Source organism: Syngnathus leptorhynchus, chromosome 7 (assembly GCF_054491065.1).
Source record: "Syngnathus leptorhynchus isolate UIUO chromosome 7, UIUO_Slep, whole genome shotgun sequence".
Taxonomy (NCBI): domain Eukaryota; kingdom Metazoa; phylum Chordata; class Actinopteri; order Syngnathiformes; family Syngnathidae; genus Syngnathus; species Syngnathus leptorhynchus.
Window position 1 is genome coordinate 4,757,330 of NC_141201.1, and position 21,868 is coordinate 4,779,197.

General features: G+C 41.7%; 1 protein-coding gene across 4 annotated transcripts in view; it reads right to left on the reverse strand.

The window, feature by feature from the left end:
• The window catches only part of dock10 (dedicator of cytokinesis 10), a 37,108-nt gene that overhangs the window by 10,694 nt on the left and 4,546 nt on the right, over positions 1–21,868 (reverse strand). For 2 of the 4 annotated variants that reach the window (XM_085915968.1, XM_085915969.1), the window contains 24 exons: positions 8,083–8,202; positions 7,778–7,867; positions 7,609–7,691; positions 6,437–6,509; positions 6,081–6,215; positions 5,767–5,901; positions 5,517–5,703; positions 5,202–5,287; positions 4,830–4,913; positions 4,532–4,690; positions 4,227–4,448; positions 4,047–4,169; positions 3,867–3,949; positions 3,410–3,532; positions 3,263–3,342; positions 3,010–3,197; positions 2,553–2,618; positions 2,377–2,469; positions 2,178–2,301; positions 1,970–2,091; positions 1,692–1,775; positions 1,409–1,501; positions 1,131–1,249; positions 655–724 (listed from right to left, as the gene is read on the reverse strand). In XM_085915968.1, coding sequence (XP_085772094.1) covers positions 655–724; positions 1,131–1,249; positions 1,409–1,501; positions 1,692–1,775; positions 1,970–2,091; positions 2,178–2,301; positions 2,377–2,469; positions 2,553–2,618; positions 3,010–3,197; positions 3,263–3,342; positions 3,410–3,532; positions 3,867–3,949; positions 4,047–4,169; positions 4,227–4,448; positions 4,532–4,690; positions 4,830–4,913; positions 5,202–5,287; positions 5,517–5,703; positions 5,767–5,901; positions 6,081–6,215; positions 6,437–6,509; positions 7,609–7,691; positions 7,778–7,867; positions 8,083–8,202 — 2,742 coding nt within the window. Of the gene's footprint in view, positions 1–654; positions 725–1,130; positions 1,250–1,408; positions 1,502–1,691; positions 1,776–1,969; positions 2,092–2,177; positions 2,302–2,376; positions 2,470–2,552; positions 2,619–3,009; positions 3,198–3,262; positions 3,343–3,409; positions 3,533–3,866; positions 3,950–4,046; positions 4,170–4,226; positions 4,449–4,531; positions 4,691–4,829; positions 4,914–5,201; positions 5,288–5,516; positions 5,704–5,766; positions 5,902–6,080; positions 6,216–6,436; positions 6,510–7,608; positions 7,692–7,777; positions 7,868–8,082; positions 8,203–10,097; positions 10,276–13,066; positions 13,755–21,868 lie in introns of those variants that run through there. The other 2 variants (XM_085915967.1, XM_085915970.1) reach the window with 2 other exon arrangements.

Here is a 21,868-nt window from a genome sequence, read left to right on the forward strand (position 1 = left end):
CCCCCCCTCCGTGAATAGCAGCTCACTCCATTCATGCTATAGTGAATTTCCATTTCACAGAAAGGACACACACAGAGAAGTGAATGCCGTGCCAATCTGTTACCACGGCAACTACACTTCCATTTAGCGCCTGCGAGCCCTCCCGCCATTTGTCTCTATCACAAGCTCGTCCAAGTTCCGCAGCATTTTTTTTTACGACACTGCGGCCAACATGAAACGGCTCTTGTGGTTCTTCTAGCTCGCCGGGCTAATTCTTTTTCTGATCTCACCCCCCCATGCTCCCGCCCCCTTTCCGACCTCAAAACAAACAAGCCTTGTGTTTCTCATTGAGACGTCTCTATGCCCCACTCAATTAGCTTCTCTTCTTCTTCTTCTTCCTCGGCATGCGTGTTTGCATACTTCTCCGGGCGCGTGGCCGCCGGCACACGCCTGCCGGCACCTACACAGCAAATATCTGCACATGCAAACACATAAAGCCCCTTTTCCTCCCTGTGTGTATTTTTCCTTTCTGCAAATCAAACTGTCTGTGAAGTCGTTCCGCAGCCTTGTGGAAATCGGAAGCTATCGTCAAGTGATCTCCACGTGTGAGGCACACCTGCTCCCGAGGATCATTAAATGCATCCTACGCAGGCTACAAGCGAGCGTGAAGCTTACCTTAATATACGAGTGGAGATAGTGATCAAGGTTTTCCTCGTGGCACTTGGAAACAATGTGAACCAGCACTCTGGAAATAAAAAAAGATAGAAAAAAAATAATGTCCCATCAGATGGCACTGTTTGAATGAAAAATGATGGTTGGAAAAAAAATGCCAGAAATGAATCAACTCTGCCTAGATACAAATTGCGGGTGTAGCCAAAAACACAAATCTGTTTTTCTTTTATGTTGTGCGCATGCGTGCCTATTTTTCTCAGCTGCCTATGAGGAGTATATCATTCTGCCTAGCAACAAGGGTATATGGACAGGACACAAAAAACTGAATCTGGAAAATGTTTATTTTTAAGATATTTTTGGAATATTATCCCCAAAATAGTGATTTTCCTAACCTGCCATTTTTGTTCATCAATTTCTAAGAAACAGTAAGATGTTAAAAATTGGTGTGGCTGCAAGATGCCTGTAGTGGCAATGGTTACCTGGTGGTGGCAGTAGTGACCTCATCATTGTCATTCTGGGTCAGGACCTTGAAGAGCTGGTTGAAAAGCACTGGCAGAAATCTGATGATCACTGGGATTCTCTCCATGCTGAGGAGACCCTGAAAGAGGGCGGAAAAGGAAGACAAGAACAAGGGTGGATAAAATAAATATAGCTCATAAATCGCTCGGAGGAGGGAAGGAAAATGAAGTCTGCCACATTGTAATGTTTCACTGATTAGGTGTGGAACAGTTTGTCTTTTTTTTTTTTTTCCTCCAACCTTCAGGCAGTTGAGGAAGTTGGAGGTAGGAGGTAGCGAGAGGTCCAGCTCTCTTTTCTGGCACTGCTGGAAGAAGCGGTTCAGGTGGGGGTCCTGGCGCCAAGAGAAGAATGCAGGAGAGTCGGTTCCAAGTTAGAAGCTGGACTCGTTCCATTTTAAGTAACTACAATTTTTTGTACTGTATATTTCCGACTGAAGAGCATCATATATTAGCAAAAGCATATGTGGTTCAGGCTTGGCTCTGAAAAAACATTTGTCAAGTGAAGAGACATTCAAATGCTACCTGAGTGTACACAGTTGACACGACATTAGTTGACACTTTGAAGATGGCCTTTGCCCCATCGACCCATTTTACATCAGCTCCATTCTGGGAACAAAAACAAAAGATTTGGAATAATTATTAGGGAACATTTTGTTGATACTGTTCGTCTGTCCGTGAAATCAGAATAAAAACGCTCTGATACTACGACACCGATACTGTAAAGAGGACGTTAAGTCAAACGATGACAACACTTACAAATTGGTGAGCCGATATGTAATGTTCATTAATATTCGCTATACCTTGGTGTTGTTGGCCTCTTTGATGGCTAAGTAACCAGGAGGCAGGTTACTGGAGACCGAGATGTTGAACTCCTGAGATGACACACGGCCTTCTTTGAGAAGAGGCAGCCAAGAGTAGCCCACTTAAGAATCATAAACACAACACACGATGCATTAGAGTAAAATGCTAACACGGTAACCCCATATGCTACATGCTAACGAAGCTCACCGGGGGTCTCCAGGGTTTCTTTCCTCTTAGCGTTGGTCTTAGCGTTGATGTCACATGTGACATGGTAAAATGAGAAAAGCAAATGGTGCTTTTCGTGAAGTTGAGTGGGGAGTTCAATCTTCACCTGCGTTGGCAGAGATGCAACACTTGTTTTGTGTTCTTCCTATAAACGTGATTAATTTCCATGTAAGGAGCCCACCTCATCGTAAAAGTCAGGATTTTGAGAGTGATGCAGAACAGTGGAACAGGCTGATGCGGTGAACACCGGACCCCCCGGCTTGCCGTAAATGCACTGGGGAGGCAAGTATAACAACATTCAGATGTATTTTTTTATGGCGAAGCGAAAATACCGACTTGTTTTGGAGAACGTGTTACCTTTAAAGGTTTGGCCGGTTCCTCGTCCGAACTGCGGAACTCCACATAGACGGCAAGATTACGAGCCTGTACACAAAAAGAGCAATGTAACATTAAATAATGGGCTAATAAACGTCTTGGCAGAAGACGACTCACCACCTGGGTATGACTAAACAAAATAGGCGAAGGACTTTCAGTGGAATGCGGCTGTTCAAATAATTCAGCAGGCAACATTTTGCTTGAACCAAACGCCTTTTCTAAAACGAGGTTTCTCAAAGTGCGGTCTGTGGACCACTGGTGGTCCCCCCAAAACAGAGGAAGTGGTCCGCAAATTACTTTTGTGGGTGTTTTTTTACAACATTGTGATCAAATAGTAAAAGTGCCACAATTAATCGACAACTAATCGATTATCGCATTCATCGATCATTATTTTTTGATAATCGATTAATCACAACTGTTTTTTTTTTTTTTGGTTTACCTTGGCGAAGCTCTTCTGACTGTCATATTTGAGATGCTTGGGGTAAACGTAAATGTGGTTCTTGTAGACACGGTACGGCTGAGCAAACTTGGTGGTGTCCTGGATGAACTCCTCCACCTCGACCGTGGGTTGCTGTTTGCTGAGATCCTCAAAAGGCTTGACGGGGATGTAGGAGGACGTCACGCAGTCTAGAAAGCACAAATATGACTCGTGAAGAAAGAGTTATGTATGATGCTTGAGTGGTCAAACGTACTTGGAAGCTCCAAAGGAACATAGTCCACTGTGATGTCAAGAGTCCCGGGAATGGTCTGGAGCTTGCTGGTCTTTTCAGCCCTGGATGAAGATGTTGTCAGAATTGATGTTGTTTTGTAGAAGACTGATCGTGATGGTTAAGTCTTACCTTCTGTATTCTGACACTAGCTTAATCAGGTCTTCTGTGGAAATTTTGTTACTCTCCTGTTTGAAGAGCGGTGAGAAACGAGATTCTCTGTCGAGTGCCCCCTGGTTGTCCTTGAAAAGTGACCTGTTGTGGAAAAAAAAAGTAGGTATCAACTTAGAAGTTGTTTTTAAATTTTAAATGATAAAGTTAAAACAGATTGTGCATCATTTTTTCATGATTCAATGGCACAAAGCCACAAGGGGGCAGTTTAATCGTAAATTTTAAAAGTAAACAAAGATGAGTTTCACAAATAAGTGACTTGGTAAGCTACATTAACATAAAATCACCGGTTTACATTAACAATTTTTTAAAATAATTTTTTTCCCATGTATTTTTTAATATATAGCTTCAAGCTAGCATTTGACCGCTTTTTTTTTTTTTTAAATAATTGTTGATTATCTGTTTTTCTGCTACTGACCTGACGGACCAAGCAAATGGCATTCGGTACTTTCCTAATTTCCCGCAGAACTGCTTGTTGGATTTTAAAATCTTCTGGACAATCTGCACAGAAAAAAAAACCTCCTCACATCTGTTTCTTGAGAATTATATTGACGTCAAATAATGCAAAAAAAAAAAAAAACAACAAACCCTTTCTTACCTTGCTGGAGTCTGTGTTTTTGATGTATGGCTCAGTGCCGCAAGCAATATTTCCCATCAGCACCTTCTCTACTCTGGCCACCATCACAATATCCGTGTGAGGGTTGGTCACGGAGAATATTGCCTACAATGACATCTCATTAACATCTGTTTATGAATAAACACACTTTGGACGTGATACCTGTTTGGGAAAGCACAGCCAGTTTTCCAGGTCCATGCTTAGATGACATTCTCCCGCCTTCTTCTCCCCGGGAGCACACACGCCGTTCTCCTGAGCTCCAGAAGCACTTCCTCCGAACATCTGACGCACTGCCTCGTGGTTGAGGTCCACGTGGAAGTCAGCAGAAACCTTCCTGCCGTCTCGGATGTCCAACAGTGTTAACGACACGAAGAACGGCTCGATCTGGCCGAACCAAAAAAAAAAATCTTTTATTTACATGATTGAATAAATAAGTCAAAAAAAAAAAAGTCCTTCCAATTCCCTACGTTGGTGACAGGGCCAGTTTCATTCTCATTGATGCAGCCCTGCAGCATGAAGTTCAGCGAGCGACACGTCACCATGAACCTTCTGCCTAGTTTCTCCTCAAAAGGACGCACGGTGGAATTGTCGCTCGACGAATGCTCCGCCCGCGGGCTCCTCAGGACCTGCGGTGAAATAAATTGCTTATTGGTCATTCCATTAGGTACACCTATAATCCAACTGTCTTGTTATCTCATTGTGTAGGTGTGTCTAATAATTTGTATAATGGGAATATATGAATAGCACAGGTAAAATTATACGTACAGGAGTGTCAGGGTCAAGCGAGAAGAGATTCAAGCGTTCTTCCCTCCGGGCGCAACGAATTCCCTCATCTGTCTCTGAGACATACTGCACAAAAAGAAGACGACATATGATAATTATATGACGGGAACCCCAAAACCGCATGACTTGTGCACGCTCGAAAATAGACGGGCGCTTCTAAGATCAGCACCGTGAATGTTGGATTGAAGGGAGAGTTCTTGTTGAAAATAGAAACAATTAGTCAGCGTTCATGTTTGTGTAGTCATTAGTTGAAAAAAAATATCATCCAAAAAAGATTAGGATTCTTGGAACATTATTTTCAAATAATGCTTTTCTCATAGCAACCCTAATAGGGGTGAAAAAAAAATAATCAACCTTAGCTAGTTCGGGATTGATGCCATTTTCCGTCGTATCTTCGTTCTCGGGCAAACAACCATCGCTCAGCGACATGTCAAAGACGTCTGAAGGAGGAATAACAAATATTTGAATTCTGTGAATCAACTCCAGTGGAACAGTAAGCAGAAATAGGAATACATACATCAAACCCGGAATTAAATAGAAACCCTAAATGTAATCTTTATGGCCATGTGCCATTTCTTTCACGCTGAAAAAATAACGAACAAGCTAATTTACAGACTTAAAGATCAGTGGCTCGTAAAAGTTGCTGACATCAGCGTTTGCAATTCTCACCCTGGCGATGGTCGGACAGGTCCAGACTCTTGCGGTCCGGTGCCGGCCCGTCGTGCGGCGTGATCTGCAAGATGCGAGTCAAGGTGCTGATCCATTCTTCCATGTCCTGCTCACTCTCCGCGGCCAGCACGAAGTATGTGACCTCGTTCATCTTCAGCTCAAAGGCGTGTTTCCTCAAACGATTATTCTGTGCAGATCATTTGATGTCATTTCAATTGGACAGCTCCGATGAGTCAAACTCGGGGCGCACCTGCACAACGCCGGTACACGAATCGAGGAATATGCAGCCTTTGGGTTCCTTGGAGATCTTCTCGTCTTTGTAGAAGTTCATGATGTAGGAGTTGTCTGTCAGCTGGGTGAGTTGAAAATATCTTCGCTTGAAGGACTGTGCAATGATAAGAAAAGTCAGTACACAATGGAAGTTTTAAAATCAGAAGTCGAGTATATTTTTGTGTGAACCCATTCGCTGCCATTGACGGCTATATCCGTCAGGGATCCATTTGAACTGGGATGGCAGTAAATGAGTTAATAATCGATATCAAGGAAGTATGTTGATGTCCTCACCCGGACAGTGATGCTATTGTTGACGGTGCTGTTAAAGTTGCCCTTGTAGAGCCAACCCGAGCGGAACACACCGATCCCTCCTCCTCCACCACCTCCTCCCCCTCCTCCTTTGGACGAGGACAGGGAGGTGGTGTCCTGCAAAAGACATAAAGTACATCCTCTCGTCTCGAATATCAGTAGAAGAGAAGGAGACTTCCTCGACCGAGCCATTTGTCAAATGACGTGCGTAAATGAGCTTCACTTCTCCATGGGAGTGGTTTTCAACAGCTTGACGATAAACTGATTTGAGGATCATAAAACCAGGATGTTCCCAACACATTAATGCATTTGAAGAAAAAAAAAAAAAAACCTCCAACCTCATCTTTGTCCACGTCTTCATAGTCAATCTCAAAAGAATGGGATGGCAGCTTCTCAGCTTTGTATAATTTCCTATGACAAGGCGAAAGGAGAAAAAAATGTGGAAGAATTCTGGTGATTATACAATGAATCCACTCTGTGGCTCCACGGAGTCAACAATAGATAAGCCCCGCCTCTTTTGTTTTGCTTTTTACGCGTGCAGAAATGTCGAGCAGTCTCCTGGCTGGTGACTCCATTGGCGGAAAGAAGCTGTCGAAAATAACCGCCGCAGTCGGCGCATTTGCGGTGATTGCGGAGTGACGCAGGAATGCTTCCTGATTGGCGGATGGACCTTGCTGCAGTCCAAAGCACCACAAGCGTACAGTAGTTGCATATTCCTGCTGGCCAAGTGTTTATACTCCATTTCACTTAACTCCATGTGCAAACAGTGGAGTTTATTTTTCTATACGTGTTTGGCTTTTGTTTACACAAAGTTTGCTTTAGGCCACTGGATACTGACATCTGAGGAAAGTGACAGTTTTATCAGTGAAACGTCATAAATCTACCTCCGTTTGAATCAAGAAAATTCAAGATTGATTTAAATAAAAATAAAAAAATCAAATAAATTAAAAATATAATTAAAAAAAATGGTTTGACAAAAACAACATAATTGTAAATACTTTATATTCTGGCATCCAGTGTAATTTTAAGGATAGACTTTATAAGGCCCTTGAGTAAGACAGTCCAACAGTCTGCACCTGTTGCACTTAATAGGCCTGAGATTTATTTCTTTTTTCCAGAGAGGCAGTGTTCCGTTTATTTATTTATTTTTTTAATAACCCCATTAGTGTCATCCACCAAAATGCACATAATGGCTTCGGGCCTGCAGAGAAACTAACTGAAGGCATTAACATCTGTCTCGCACTGCTTTAAATGCACTTCCGGTTAGTTCAGAGGTCATGTGAACTGACACCGGCAACTCATGGGATAAAAAAGAGAACATTCCTGTGGTTTGAATCGCTGGACTGTTTTGGATCAGTCCCTTTTAGGACCCAACAGCCCTCCATAGCCATGAAGCATTGCTTTGTCCTTCCATTCGCTAACCCCTTTCTTTTTTTTTCTTTTTTAACTCAACAACCACCACCGCCATCTTGTTCTCCTTCAATTTGTTTCAGGTTCATGTTGTTATTACCTCGGCAGCAGGCGGTAGTCTCCAGCGTAGTCGTCATACTTGAACTGCACCACATTCAGATCGGAGTTGTAATACTTGCAGGCCTGATGGAGAGGAAGGATGGACAGTAAATACACACAACCCCCCCAAATGAAAACCACAAACACACATGTGCCAGAATGCATCTGACCTGTCTGACCAGCAGACATTCAGCCTGAAGCTCTGCGCCTTCAGGAACAGCTGACCTGAGAGTGCGTCTCTCTTGGGGCACTGTGGATACCTGCAAGGATAATAAGGACAATGAAGAGATGCATCACTATGGCAACAGACATTGCCGTTGGATTACTAGTTACTTAGTAACACATTAAAAGCATCTCTTTACTTTCACTCTCTTCAAGCTGCTACAAGGGAATTCCCTTTCACATCCTTTGAAAGCTATACTATGATCTGATCAAGTCAAAAAGCACCAACCCTGCCACGTGCATGTACACTTACTGTGAAATCATTGTCAGGAAACAGCAGTAGCTCTCTAAGAGGGTCTTGCTTGAGCTCCGCTCCCACTTCCGAGATGACGGCCTCATAGTCGAGCGGATCGATCAGCTTGGGCTTCTCTTGCTGCGAAAACACGTAACACAAAAGACATTAGCGATTTGAACACAGATGGTGCAGCAACACATATAGACAGACAATAAAACAATGCTCAGTCGTGTGTATATTTTTTTATCCTCTGCGTTTATCGACTAACGAGTCATTAAGTTGGAAAACTCTTCTTGGTCTGAGTCTTGAAATTTGCATTATAAAGTCATCAAGTATCGTACGCCTTTTGCAATGCAGCCACAGTGAAAATGTGCGGTTGAAACATCGGAGGCAGTCAATTATCCATAGGCACGACACAATCTGACCATTCTGGGGGGGGGAAAGTCATGATCTCAACATTTCCTGTGTGGTGCTGTGACATCATGACGACCTAAAAACAGCACGCAGGAAGTACACGAGTGGCTATTACCGCTGAAGGCCAACGGCTGGGGCACACCCCAAAGCACTTGATGACACTGAGGCCAAGGAAGAGATCTTCGCTGTACTTAATCTACCCATGATATGGTTGGAATTTCCTCACTGTACAAGAATACTTGTCCTACTCGCACAACGGCAACCACTCTGACGCAAAACGTGACACAAATATTCACAGAATGATTTCTTTGCACCCTTTTGTAAGTTTCCATTTGAATCACGGTTGTGGTGTGTGAAGAAAACATGAATGAACGGTTGTAAATGTCCATCACAAAAGTCAAAGATGTGTGTAATACTCAGTGAGTCAGACTTCTTCAATGTGTTCAAAAGATTACAGACCATCGCTTCTGTAATCGGCAAAAAAAAGCAGAAGACCACAGAAGGCTGGAGGAGACGGTAGCCAGAAAGTTAGAGGAAGCAGAAGAAGTCTCTGGTTTGTTTGACATGTGTGGAGTAGTGACACGAGTGTTTCACCCAACACGTATTTCTACTTTAATGCTCCAAACAGGAACCGAGAAAATCTGGAGTTCACTGAAGGTATCCTAAATGTTATGCTAACGCTAATACCAGGATCAAAAATCAATAATCTTCTTTTAGCTGTCTGCATCTTTTTTTTTTTCTCATCGTTATTCATCCGATTTTTCAATATTCCAAGAGCATTATAGACTTCATAACATTCATTTTAACGTTGAGATGCAGCTTTTATTAGCACTCGCTTCCATATAATCAGAAGAACAGTGTCTCTCTGGTTACTATGACAACAGCGGATCGCCTATTTCTGTTCTACAATATTGGTGAGCCAGTGTGTTAGCATTGGCAATGGCTAGCATCATAAAATTATACATGATTTATGTATTGACTACAATACTTGTCTAAAAGGCATGGAAGAATTAAAGTACACTTGGAGAGAAAATTGTATTTCAAATATTAAAAACAAATATGATTCAATTTTTATAAAAAAATAAAATAAAAAAAAAAATCCTGCCAACCAGCCATGTTTGGGTTGACTCTCTGACAAAGGCTGGTACACAGATTTAAGATGTCATAACAAAAAAGAGCTTCAGTAAATTAGTCTTAAAAAGATCATTTTGCCTCAAGCAATTTGAGTCTCGGAAGTGCTGATCTAAACACATTTTGTAAAATATTCCAGATTATTTAAGTACACACTGTGAAATTTTACGCTGATTTGACATTTTATACCCTGTCACAGAATGTGATTTGGAGAACAGCTGCCTGTTATGTAAGCATCAGTGATATCCCGCACAGTTGGATTTGCTTATTATTTAAAAAAAAAAAAAAAGAAGAATTCTCTGTAGCTTCCAATTACCAAAATAGAGCTGGACTCAATGCACTCTACACACTTGGGGGAGTAAAGAGGAACTGAACTACTCAGTCACATCATTGGCAGCAGCCCTTTCAGATAATATTAGAAGTGTTAAAAAAAACAAAAAAAAACATAGAAGAGGCAGAGAGCAGGGAAAATATTATGAAATACATACAATACTCAACCTGCTGAAATCCGACCTCACGCGTTTACTCTTGATTTTCCTCCTTAGGGTGATTTTGCTCCTAAAGCTCATTATAAAGACGAAATAATCCAAATGGTAGAAGCGAAATGTAAAAAAAAAAAAAAAAACTAAGCTTAAAGAAATATACCACTTAACTAAACCAACACATCGCAGCTTATGTGGCTTATCACAAGCAGAACTGTCTCCACGTTATGTGTCAGCGCACGTGGACGTAGAGGAAGTCGTTACACACGCACACGCAAATTTGCCGGCAAATGAGATTTCAACCAAGATGGTTGACAAACACCGACTTAAATCCTTATTAGCCTTATCAATAGGTTCATCAGCAAAAAAAAAAAACCTTTGTTTTATTAGAAGGAAGTCCGCCATACAAGAGAGGGGGGTGGCAAAAAAATCTGCAAAATGAGAATTATTGTTTCTGTTCAGCAATGTTTGGGCAGAGTCATAAACCATTTGTGCACATACAGATAAGCACTTCCTCTGATAAAACCTCAGAGCAGAAGAATAGTCAGAGGAAACCAGCACGGAACAGGTTGACGTGTTACATAGACGAGAAGCCGAGAGACAAATTAAAGTCATGAATAAGTTAATGGTCTTCTATTGAACATCAGAATCCTCCATTTTTTTTTCCAAGCAGACTTCCAACTAACTTCTTTCTTCCCCATCTCATCAAACTTCTTTGATTCCCTTGTCGGTTTTACTCCCTTGCTCGCCACCCTATTAACCTTTCCACGTCTCCGCTCGGCCTCCCGCGGTTGCCTCCCCCCTCCCACTTAGCAGACTGATGATGCTGTCGACAAAGTACAGCTGTGAGGATGGCGCTTATAAAGGCCGTGACTCGCAGCTCAGGGATTCCCCACGGAGGAACTGGCAAACAAGGGGAGCATTTTTAACGTTGCAGACGGCCAAGAATGGAGACATTGGAGGGAAACCAAAAGGTATATTCTTGGTGGTCTGGTGTCATTGTCAAGTATATTTATTATTGGCTGCTAAAGGAAGGAGGTGTTAGGAGACGTGTCTGGAGTGGAAGAGCGGAGGTACACAAGAAGAGAGAGGAAGTCAAGAGGCACGAGTCATCTGCTTTAGATCATTACATCAAGGTTTTATGGGAAAAAATGATCTTACTTTGTCAATTTGAGTGTTTCCTTCAGTTCCACAACATGAAACAATATATTCAACGTTGGAAATTATAAACAGAGGTTGGCTGATGTTTCAAAACTCTTAAACTAATCTCATCATATGTATCAGCTACCCTCAACTGCTTGTTTTTGCATTTTTTTTAAATTCTGGCGTTCCTCAGGGTTCCCTGCTAAAGCCTCTGTCTTTTCAGAGATGTCCTGTAAAAATAAGTATCTAGTCTGTACTAAGAGCCGATTGACTTTTTGGTGCTCTTCAGCATTTTTTTTACATCTATTTTTAAGGCTGATATGAATTTTTTTTTTAATTGTTTTGGGGTTTTGAAAATATTATGACAACAACTCATTCTTGGAACCCTTGCAAAATGCTGAGTCAATGTGCTTGCTAACTTCTACTGCAGCATCATCATGAAGGACTCACACATACTCTGATATCTTGCAGAATATAAAATAAACAAAACAAGATTTGCAAGTATAAAACATCAACTCCAGTTTACCACAGAGACCAGAGAAGAGAACAAAGACGTGAAAGGTTTATGGTGGGAAAGCAAGAAACAAGAGAAGAAACTGAGTGTAAAAATCACACTGTGCCAAAACTTGAACATTTTTCCACTGGACTTGCAGAAACCTGGGTCCTGCTTGGGGTGAAAAGAAAAACGAGTGGTTCCAGACAGATACCTCACACAAAGCTGACATACAAGCATTGTACTGAAAAGTTGTTTAGGAACATTCAGCTTCATGTAATCCGATCGTTGATTGCTCGACGCAATTGCTGCTGTGTGCATTTATTTATTCATTCAGTCAGTTAAATCATCTTCTCCTCCATATGTTGGGAAAGGAGAGTGTTCCCACAGAAAGCAAATTCCTAATGTATGACCCTCACTCTCCACCTCTATTCTGCCCCCCCCCCGTCATTTCCGTCCTCCCCATTATACCTCTCAGCTGTGAGGGGCTACAACACACATAAACTGTTTAAAAATATAAATCTATAGAATTGAATTCAGATAGAGTGGACACTCGTTTATCACGAGGGTTACGTTCCAGAAACCATGAAGCAATTTATATATATTTTAGGGCATTATGACCCGCCCCACAGTCACATGAATATTCCAAAAATTAATCATTGTACTTCTGCAGGTTATTCCAATGAATTCATTTTTGCAGAATACCAATCCAAAATGTACATATGAGGTGCAGCTGGATCGCCATCTTCACGTTCTACATGACTTTGAATGTGTTTGGCTTTAAAAGGCGGGGCCTGGGTTGTTAAGTGTTAGCTTGCTCAGTTAATTTGCAAGTTGAGTACCTGAGCATCATTTGCCAGCCGATGTGCTTGTGACATGTTTATTTTGTTAGCATTTGTTCAATAAAGCAATCGAAAATGCATTTTGTTTTTACTAGCGGTTATCTAGGCTACATTGAATTAGCTAACAATTGTTACCTCATATTGCAACATAAGGTTAGGTTTTTTTGTAGAAAAAAAATTAATTACTTTATTTTTTCTAAGTGTGAAACGATACAACATTTTAGACATTCAGTTTTGAAAGGACATATACGGACATATATATATATATATATATATATATATATATATATATATATATATATATATATATATATATATATATATATATATATATATATATAAATGTCATCCCGCTCAAATTAGCTATAAAGAATTACAAATTCCAAAAATGACCACAAAGGGACAGATGACAAAAATGGATTCTGACAATGACTACTGTACACACTACTGTTCCACCCACACATGTATTATGCAGAGGTGCATCGGTACTTGGTTACCATGACAATGATGGTCAGAGGTGAGCTGGCAGTTGTGTAGCCTTCCAGGGTGGGTGTTGCAGCAGCATCCATTGACGCTTGGTCCAGCCGAGTACACATGTAACCGCAGTCTGCCCCACCCACTGAGCGTAGAAGTAGGACCACACTGGCAGAACAGCCCATAATAACCCCTGGATGCTGACACCAAGTGATGGCCAAGTGTCACCTGTTGGCGTGTCTTGTCCCGGTCAAGTCCAAAAAGCAACCGCTGGTCCAGCCAGTGGCGCTGAGCCTCTTCCGTTCAAAGCCTGTCAAGTAGCGGAGGCTCCATCCCCGACTAAGCCGCCTGCAACCTTTCCCTTTACAAGCTTCCGCCACCACCCCCCCCTTGCTCCGGATTCCGGTTCTTCCCGTGGCTAAGACTGAGAATACACACAGCCAGCCTTGGCGTCGTCCCTCCCTATCTTCCCCTCTCTCTCTCTCTCTCTCTCTCTCTTTTTTTTTCTCTCTCCCTCACACACACATTGACTGCATCTGTGAACAGTCCAAACCAGCCCAGCCCCAGCCCCAGCCCATCTCGCCCAGACAAATGGCAGAATGCAATAAGCGTCAGATGACCAGAAGCAGCTGCTACAATACACAAAAAAACAGCATCACTTTTCCCTCCCTGTCATTCTGCTGCACTTTCTTTGATTCTTCTCCTTCCCAATCCCACCACTCCCTTCCAGTTCCCCTGACTGCGCCTTTGCAGAAACCATTGGTGGTGCCGCAGTGATGATAATACGCCCTTTTGCTGCAGACTGAGCTTTTTTTTTTTTTTATGAATGTGCATAGATTAGACTTCGCAGTGTCTTTCTTCCCGTGACACATAAAGCGTACCCACTTCGCTCCAGACTAAAGGCTCTGGCAACATGAACAGTATGTGAGGCTCCAGGGAGCTTGTTGCAGACTTGCAGAGTTAAGAGCGACAGAGCAGAAAGAGGAGGGAAAATAAGGAGTGGGCGGATTTACAGCATGCAGCATGTGGACGACAGAATGCACAGAACAGTCCCGCTGTCTAATTTTCATTCTTTCAAAATTAATTCTGGTGTTGTCTTGTGTTTTTATTACAGTATGAGGCTTCAGACAATGTTTTTGTAGAAAAGTGAAATACAGCAGAACCTTAGTTCACCAATTGAAGTTATTCTATACTCTTATTGTTAGCCAAAACACTCATGACCCATTGAAATGAATGGAAATGCATTTAATCCGTTCCTGCTCTAGAACAAACTTTTGTTTACCTTATTTTTATCTGTGGTTGGTTTTATTCTTTTTTTCAACAGTAAAGCAGTACATATTAGATACAATATAATTTTAAAAAAATCTGGAAATCACTTATTTTTTCATAATCACGCTAGTCAACTATCAAAAGAGGGGGAAAATACGACTGATCAAACGTATAATTTGTGTATGTGTTATTTATCCGCAGACCTTTTATCAAGCAACACATGGCATATAGATCCACACATTCTCACGCTGTTTCCTCCCCACTGAGGCATCCATGGTGATTTTCTTAGGTCATAATTAGTCCAAATAGATACATGTCAAGTTGATTCTTTGCTCCACCACCCACGTGAAATGCTCATTAATATAGTGTTTAAATTTATATATAGAGAGCACAACAGATGTGCATCCAACCACATGGAGACAAAAACAAGCAGATTTATAAATGATCATCGGCAGCAATAATTGAGTTTGAAGAAATAATGAGTAAAGTCTTCCTGTTGTTGATTTTGTCTTTCCTGATGCTTTGTACAGCTTCAAACCTATTTGACAGGCAGTAGCTCGAAATTGTTACCTGATTTAGCCCCCTTGGTAATTTTCCTATTCTAAATACAAATAAATCCCGAGTCAGCATTCTTGATTTTTATATTGTATTGAAAATGGTACGTTTCATTCTATTTACATAGCTGACAACGTTATCATCATCCCCCGCCTACACACGCCACAATAAAAACACAAGCCAGAATAAGGTTTACTGTTCCAAACTGAACTGTCGTTAGCCGAGAAGAGACGAACAGGATACGTGTCGGCCAATAACCATTAGTCTTAGCGTGACTTCATATTAAAAAGAAAATTTAAAAAAATGAGGAAACGACTGAGGCCGCAGCAAACAATTACTCACATGACAGTTAAAAAGTGAAATGAAAACAGCTGTTGGGCATAAATGCGAGTTTCAATGTACGCAAGGGCCTTTAAATAGGCATACGGGTTGCACATGCACAATGTATGTCAAAAACTGAAACGATGACATCATCATACAGTGCAGAGCGCCGCCATCAATTCGTGCCGCTAATACTTCCCAGCTGTGCGACCCCATTGTGCTCTCCCTCTGTCCCGTGACGAACTAACCTACCGCTCGGCTTTTATTCATGCGCAAGCGTCGTACGACACACACGTGGTCCGACTATTTATACAATATAGATAACCGTGTACCGTTTTAATGGCTTCCAAAAAGGAGAACCTACAAATGAAGGCCTGATAAAACTCCTGGAGGTTGCCTTGTAAGCAGTTAGCTAGGCTATACTTAGGTTCCCTGAAGAGCTGGCAGCGGACTAATGTGTTGTTTGATGTGGTGCAGAACCCTGATGAGTTTTGAAGGAGGGAAAACATTCTCTGGTTTCCATGGCGACCAACATCTGTCACTTAAGAAAGACCTTGTATTCCCTATACAAGGTGAGCCTCTTAATGACTTTTTGGCTAGCAGTTGGCTAACGCGTCAATGAGTTGTGGGATATTCAGACTGCTTAGTACAAAATGGTTCAATATGACCCTACATTTGATCAATTGAATTTCTCAAAATGTATTTTCTCAGCCAGTGAACACAGAGAAGAGCTGTTCTCAGGAAAACCTCAACGTGCACTACTGCACACCACATGTCCACAAACAGGAAGACGGTAAAAGAAAGTGAGTGTTCTACTGAGCTACTTTCGAAATGAGTATTGATTCCAAACAATTCAAAGAAAAACAACCATTATGTTATTTGTCCACTTGTTAAAAATGATTTGCTACCCCGTTCACAATATGACACAATGGGAAAACAAAGTTCCATATTTCCAAATGACTGTTTACTTCTACTCTAAAGGAAACTTTGGCATTACCTGTCACTGCTGGATTAGATATCCATCTGTGAATAGAATTATAATTCAAATCTCCCAGGGCTTGTTAAATCATGGGCCAATGGAGAATTCCTCACAATTTGGAGCAGATCCAAGGAACACACCATCATTTTTTTACAACCCCCCCCTCAGCACAGATGTGCATTCTACCAAATGGCCTTTTAGTTTCACTCGCACACCGAAAAGACATCTTCCTCTATTTTCTATTCAAACTAGCTGTTAATGATTATGTCTTGTGAAGTTAAGGAGGCGACGGGAAGACGTACGCTATCAATGCCATCTAGTGCTGAGAGCGAAACACAACAGGCTGAGCAAGCATCCTCAACTCTCGCCCATCTGCTGTTACTTTAAAACACAATCTACAGGAGGCGCTGAGAGCCAAAGATACAATCTGCTCGCTTGATTTAGAAAAGGAAGCTATTAAAATGTCTTTAACCGAGAAGTGAAATCCGGAGGCAGAATGGATGTTTTGGAAGAAAGGAGATGTGGTGGAGATTTGTGAGGAGCAATTGCTGGGAAAGGGTGTGTGAGGAAGAAGGGGCTCAATTGTTGTTGTACTGTCACTTCACAACAAGTCGCAACTTGTCAGATATGGAACAATTGTTTTTTGAAAAAAAAAAAAAAAAAGGTCTTCAAGCAGTTAAATTCCACGGATAGTTTTGACCAACAAAGAGAATTGCATGTTGCACTTTGCTTTCGGAAAGACTGCTTAGCTTCATGCTAACATTAGCATAGGTGTCAAGGCGTTAACACTAAGCAACGAAAAGAAATTTGACCACAAACGGTGGAGCAACACATGTAGACAGACAGCATTAACATTCAATTTAATTATGTTATAAATATTTTGAAGTAGAAAATAAGTAGTAGTAAATAAAACAAGTGCAGTATTAAAATCACAGCTCTAAAATGTCCTTTATTGAAATATTAAATATAAAAACAATATTGATATAAAATATAAACATTAAATAAAAAATGTATATTCTTTAGTTCGCTCTATTTTATTTTTAACCAAATTTAAAAATAATTGCTACAGAAGTAATGTGAGCCACGTCAAGTTGAAATAAATTCATTTTAACGTGGAAAGATTTTTGAGTTGCAGTTAAAGCATCACTGTATAAATTCATCTAAAATCCTGTGTAAGCATTTTATGTTGAAAGTCATAAAAGGAGTCACACAAGAGATTTTATTGAGCAAACATGGAGCAGCAGTAGCACCAGAGAGACACAGAACTAGTGTCACATATTTGCAACCTCATTAATTCCCTCTCCCACATGGCATCCCTCCCTGCTGCTCCAGCCTGTCCCGGGCCTCAGCTGCATTGTTCAAACATCCGATAATATTCGCAAATGATTCTACAACTAGATGAGGAAGCAGTAACATTTTCAGGGAGGCCTGTTTGGAAACGGATGTACAATGAAAAAAAAAAAAAAAAAGCTGTTTAAATGAGAAACAGGTTAACGCTTGTTCTCCGGGGGATTGTTTATAACAACAGCAGCAGCAGGCAACAGAGGCGCTCTTGAACACGAACTTTCATGAGACATGAATTAAAAGCAATGAAAGGTTCACTTCACCCTGCTGTGCTGATATTCATCTCCTCATCAAAGCCTAAGATTGCAATATAATAACACGAAAGCACCGTTCCCCCTCCCAGCGCCGCCATCTGTCTTCTGCGATCCCACTTGAGCAAGTTACACGGCTCTTGTTTCCGGACTAGGTAAAAAGCGGGCGGGGCGGGGGTTGAGCGTGCAACCACGATGAAACTTGACTGTAACGGAGCCAAGTCAAACTCGGAAAAAGCCGCCATCCCTCCTCCGGTTCCACCGCATGTCGAAGCCGCTGTCGCTCGGAAATTATCCCCGATGATTGCTGCTTCCTGTAAGTCTGTCAGCTTGAAAAGTGTGGCCTCACCCTGAACCTGCTCCATCCATCCATCCATCCATCCATCCATCCATCCATCCATCCATCCATCCATCCATCCATCCATCCATCCATCCTCAATCAAAACCGAGACACTGTACCCAAAACATTCACCCACCTTATGGATTCAATGAATGTTTTAAAAAGAAAAAAAAAAAAATTACAATAGTACAAACTGCTAACGCTCAACCAAAGACGCCACAGCTAAAGACTTTTCCGCCTGTGTTTTCATTCATCTAACCCTGCCCTTCCTCCTCGTTCATCTCCCAAATTTTCCTTCCCCCATTTCCTTGATTTAGAGCCTTTCCTCCCTCTGTTTGTTTGTGCTACAGGTCTACTTCCAGCTCACTTTTACAAAGCACGCTCAAAGTACATAAGATAAATCAGCACTGACGGACAAAGCTAAGGGTTAATCCCGTTTCTCTGAATTCAGCAAGCATTTTATGACTTGCTGCGACTCAGCAATTTAGCCAGGTTGCCTTTAAAATGCAAGTCAGCGGACCTCTTTTAGTATCCAACTGAGGCAACTAGAACTAGAATAGAATCTCTTTGAACTTGAGCTTTAAGACAGTAAGCTTTCCTCGTGACCGCCAATATTCCAGAAAAATAGATACAAATGTACGAATGAATGTTTTTTTTTTTAATTTTACAGCGAATGCATTCAAACACTGTCGTCATGAAATAAAATTCATTTGAAGGAAATACAAAGTAAAAAAAACACATCATGGCAGATATCGGATTGAAATTGAACAAGACAACCAGTCAAACACACAAATAAGAATGACAACACACGTGGGGGACCTGATGTCATCCACAGCTCACACGCAAACACTCACACAAAGATGTTTCCACTGTTCCTGACATCACTCACTAGGCCACGCCCCTTAAAGGCACATAACACATACAGTAGTAAACAAAAACAAAATAAATTAAGCGTTATTTGGGTGATCTGGAACAAATGAATTTCAATTCATTTGAATGGGAAAAAAATACTCGTTTGGTCATTGAACAAATTAAACTAATCAGTCAAGGTACCAGTGTACAGCAAGGAATGCAATAACCCTTGAGATTTGGGTAAATTAAGAAAGGCTAGATGATTAATAACGAACGGTACCCTCACCTTAATTTTCCTCAATAGCTCTATTACATTGCCAACAAGAGATTCAACCCTTCTTCTATCTGTTCTGTGCCAAAGACACAGACCAAATGCTTTTATCAGTGGAGCTCCACCCGGGCTTGGCGCTAGTGTCAAAAGATTAATAATGGCAGCTCATCTCAATCGCTCTTTTTTTTTTTTTTATAGCTTCTGCTATCAGGTCAAAAGGGACAGGTCCGTCCGGACAGGATTATTGTTGAGTGAGTCAGGCTGATCAAAGCCTACATGGATCGGTGAGACGGGCGGATCTTGGAAGGGTGTAAAATGGATTAATGGTTCTGTTTTAACAGCTCCAGATTTTGGCTTGAGCTTCTAGAAGTTATTGCATCCCATTTCTTGTCATTGATTTGAAGACGCGGAAGAGGACTGGATAAGTTCCCTTGAGGAGAAAATTGAGGGAGTCGTCAAAAGATGCCTTGCTTCAGAGCAATTTGGCTGAAAAATTCTGCAAACCAATCAATAGTCCCACATTTTACAGTCTGTTAATGACCCCTGGTCTAGTGGATATAAAAAGTCTACACACCCTTGTTCTAATGCAAATTCTGTGTTCAAAATAAAATAAAATAGAAATCGAGAAAGACTGAAAACAAAATCAATTAACTCTATGATGCTTCAAAATTATTTATCCGTCAGCTCCAGCCGGCAGATAAAAGGTTGTCAGTAAAGCGTGTTTGAATGGATGCTCAAGGACGAGGGCACTGGGGCAAAAAGAAGGCGCGGAGGGGGCAGACGGTAATGGCGGTGGCATATTCAGGCCTCCTACTCTGGAATGTAGAGTGAAGCAGAGACACAACACTTCAATTCACGCACAAGAGAGTCAGTGGACTATTCTTAGTACCTCCCCCCCCTTATCCACCCCGAGGCCTATGAAGACGTGAGATAGCCTTGTGCACGGTGGCATCCTTGAAGGTTGAGCCTGGTCTGGCTGGGGAGGCTTCAGATGCACTCAAGTAAAAAGTTCTGAATTGCTGACACCACCGTGACCTGATTTTCTTCTCTTAATCTGTTATCAGATGAAAATCCAGAAGGTTTAATATTTGTGATCACATTCGGCCATGTTATGCTTACACTATGCAGCATCATTCCAAACAGTGGCCTGATTCATCTAAACACAGCACAGACTTTCTTTTTGTTTCCTCTTGCTCTTCTATTTGCTTTTATTTCTCTCTCTCTCTCTCTCTCTCTGAATGAGTCATTGAGAAGAAGATACACACCAAGTCCTGGCCGTGCACGGTCCCACTGTTATCAAACGGCCTGGTCTGCATTTTGAGTCATAACAAAGGGTCAAAGAAATATTCATCTTGTTTAATCCCGTTTCCTTTCTAGCTTGTCTGCAAAATGCGGGTGATGAAACAAGGCGTTAACATCTCATCAATAAAACGTCGAGTACGAGGCCATCCGGATTGAAGCAATGATGTTTCGCAAAAAATAAAGAAATGTGAATTTGTCTTTTCGTAAACTGCGGCTTGCAGGTGTGAAAGAGAACGCCGCCGATGACAGCTTCCCTCCACGACGCAAACATATCCCCCCCGCACAACGTGTACCTAATGAAGTGTCCTAGTACATTTAGCTAATGGGGGCAATAGCAATGGCGCGTGTTCCAAAGAGACAATAAATCACATTGTTTGTGCCCGTACGAGTACGCACTTGAGCTTACAAAGAGGACGGCAGCTGCCAGGCGATGCTTCAATGTGACCCCTCCGACTGTCGCGTTGGCCGAGACCATCTTCACAACAGAATTTCTTTGCTTTGCTTTCGAGCTACAGGTATAATGAAAAGACTAATATGAGCATTATTAAGGGAAAGGAGTCTATCAATCGATTTCACTCTGTGTTTTCATTTTTTAAGGCCTTAATAACTGATCTGAGCTCGATCCTTGTCTCATTAATTAACAGGCCACAGTTTTGCAAAACAACAGTAAAAAAAAAAAAAAAAACCGACGTCTTGTGGGCCGGATAAAGGATATGCAAAGAGTGATGATCGCAGCGCTTCCTGTTAGAATTCCATCTTAATTGACCTTCCTCTGTTGCCGTGGTAACAGCGGCACGGTTACGCTAACGGGTAGCTTGGCTGCTAATATAAGCAGTTCCTCTTCTCAGGGGGCAATTGATTTTCAGCATAGCGCTCAGTCTTATTCTGTTTTTTTTTTTATATTTTTTTTAGACACACTGCTATGTGCTCCGTGTATAACTTGGCAGGTCACAAGTCAAGCACGATGCACCCCGGGCAAATCGACATGTCGTGAAGAGAGAGCACACTCAAGCTGACAGCAAAGACCCCGGACGAATATCTAGCCATGATGCCCCCCGCATTGCTCAAACCCTGTCTGACACACATTAAAGCTCCAGACAGAGACAGACATGCCCGGTAGAATTATTTCACTCCAAGAGCCGCCCGACGATTATAGGGAGAGACTATTACAAGAGGAAAAACACCCCAAGCTCAAGCAAAAAAAAAAACAGCATAAGGAATGCCAAAGAAGTCCATTTGGAGGATCAGAGAGCAGATGCTTGATAAATTGCACGTCTTTCTTTCTGGCAGCAAGTAAGACAACAGACTGGGCAAAGCTTGTGAAAGAGTCGGGGGGGAAAA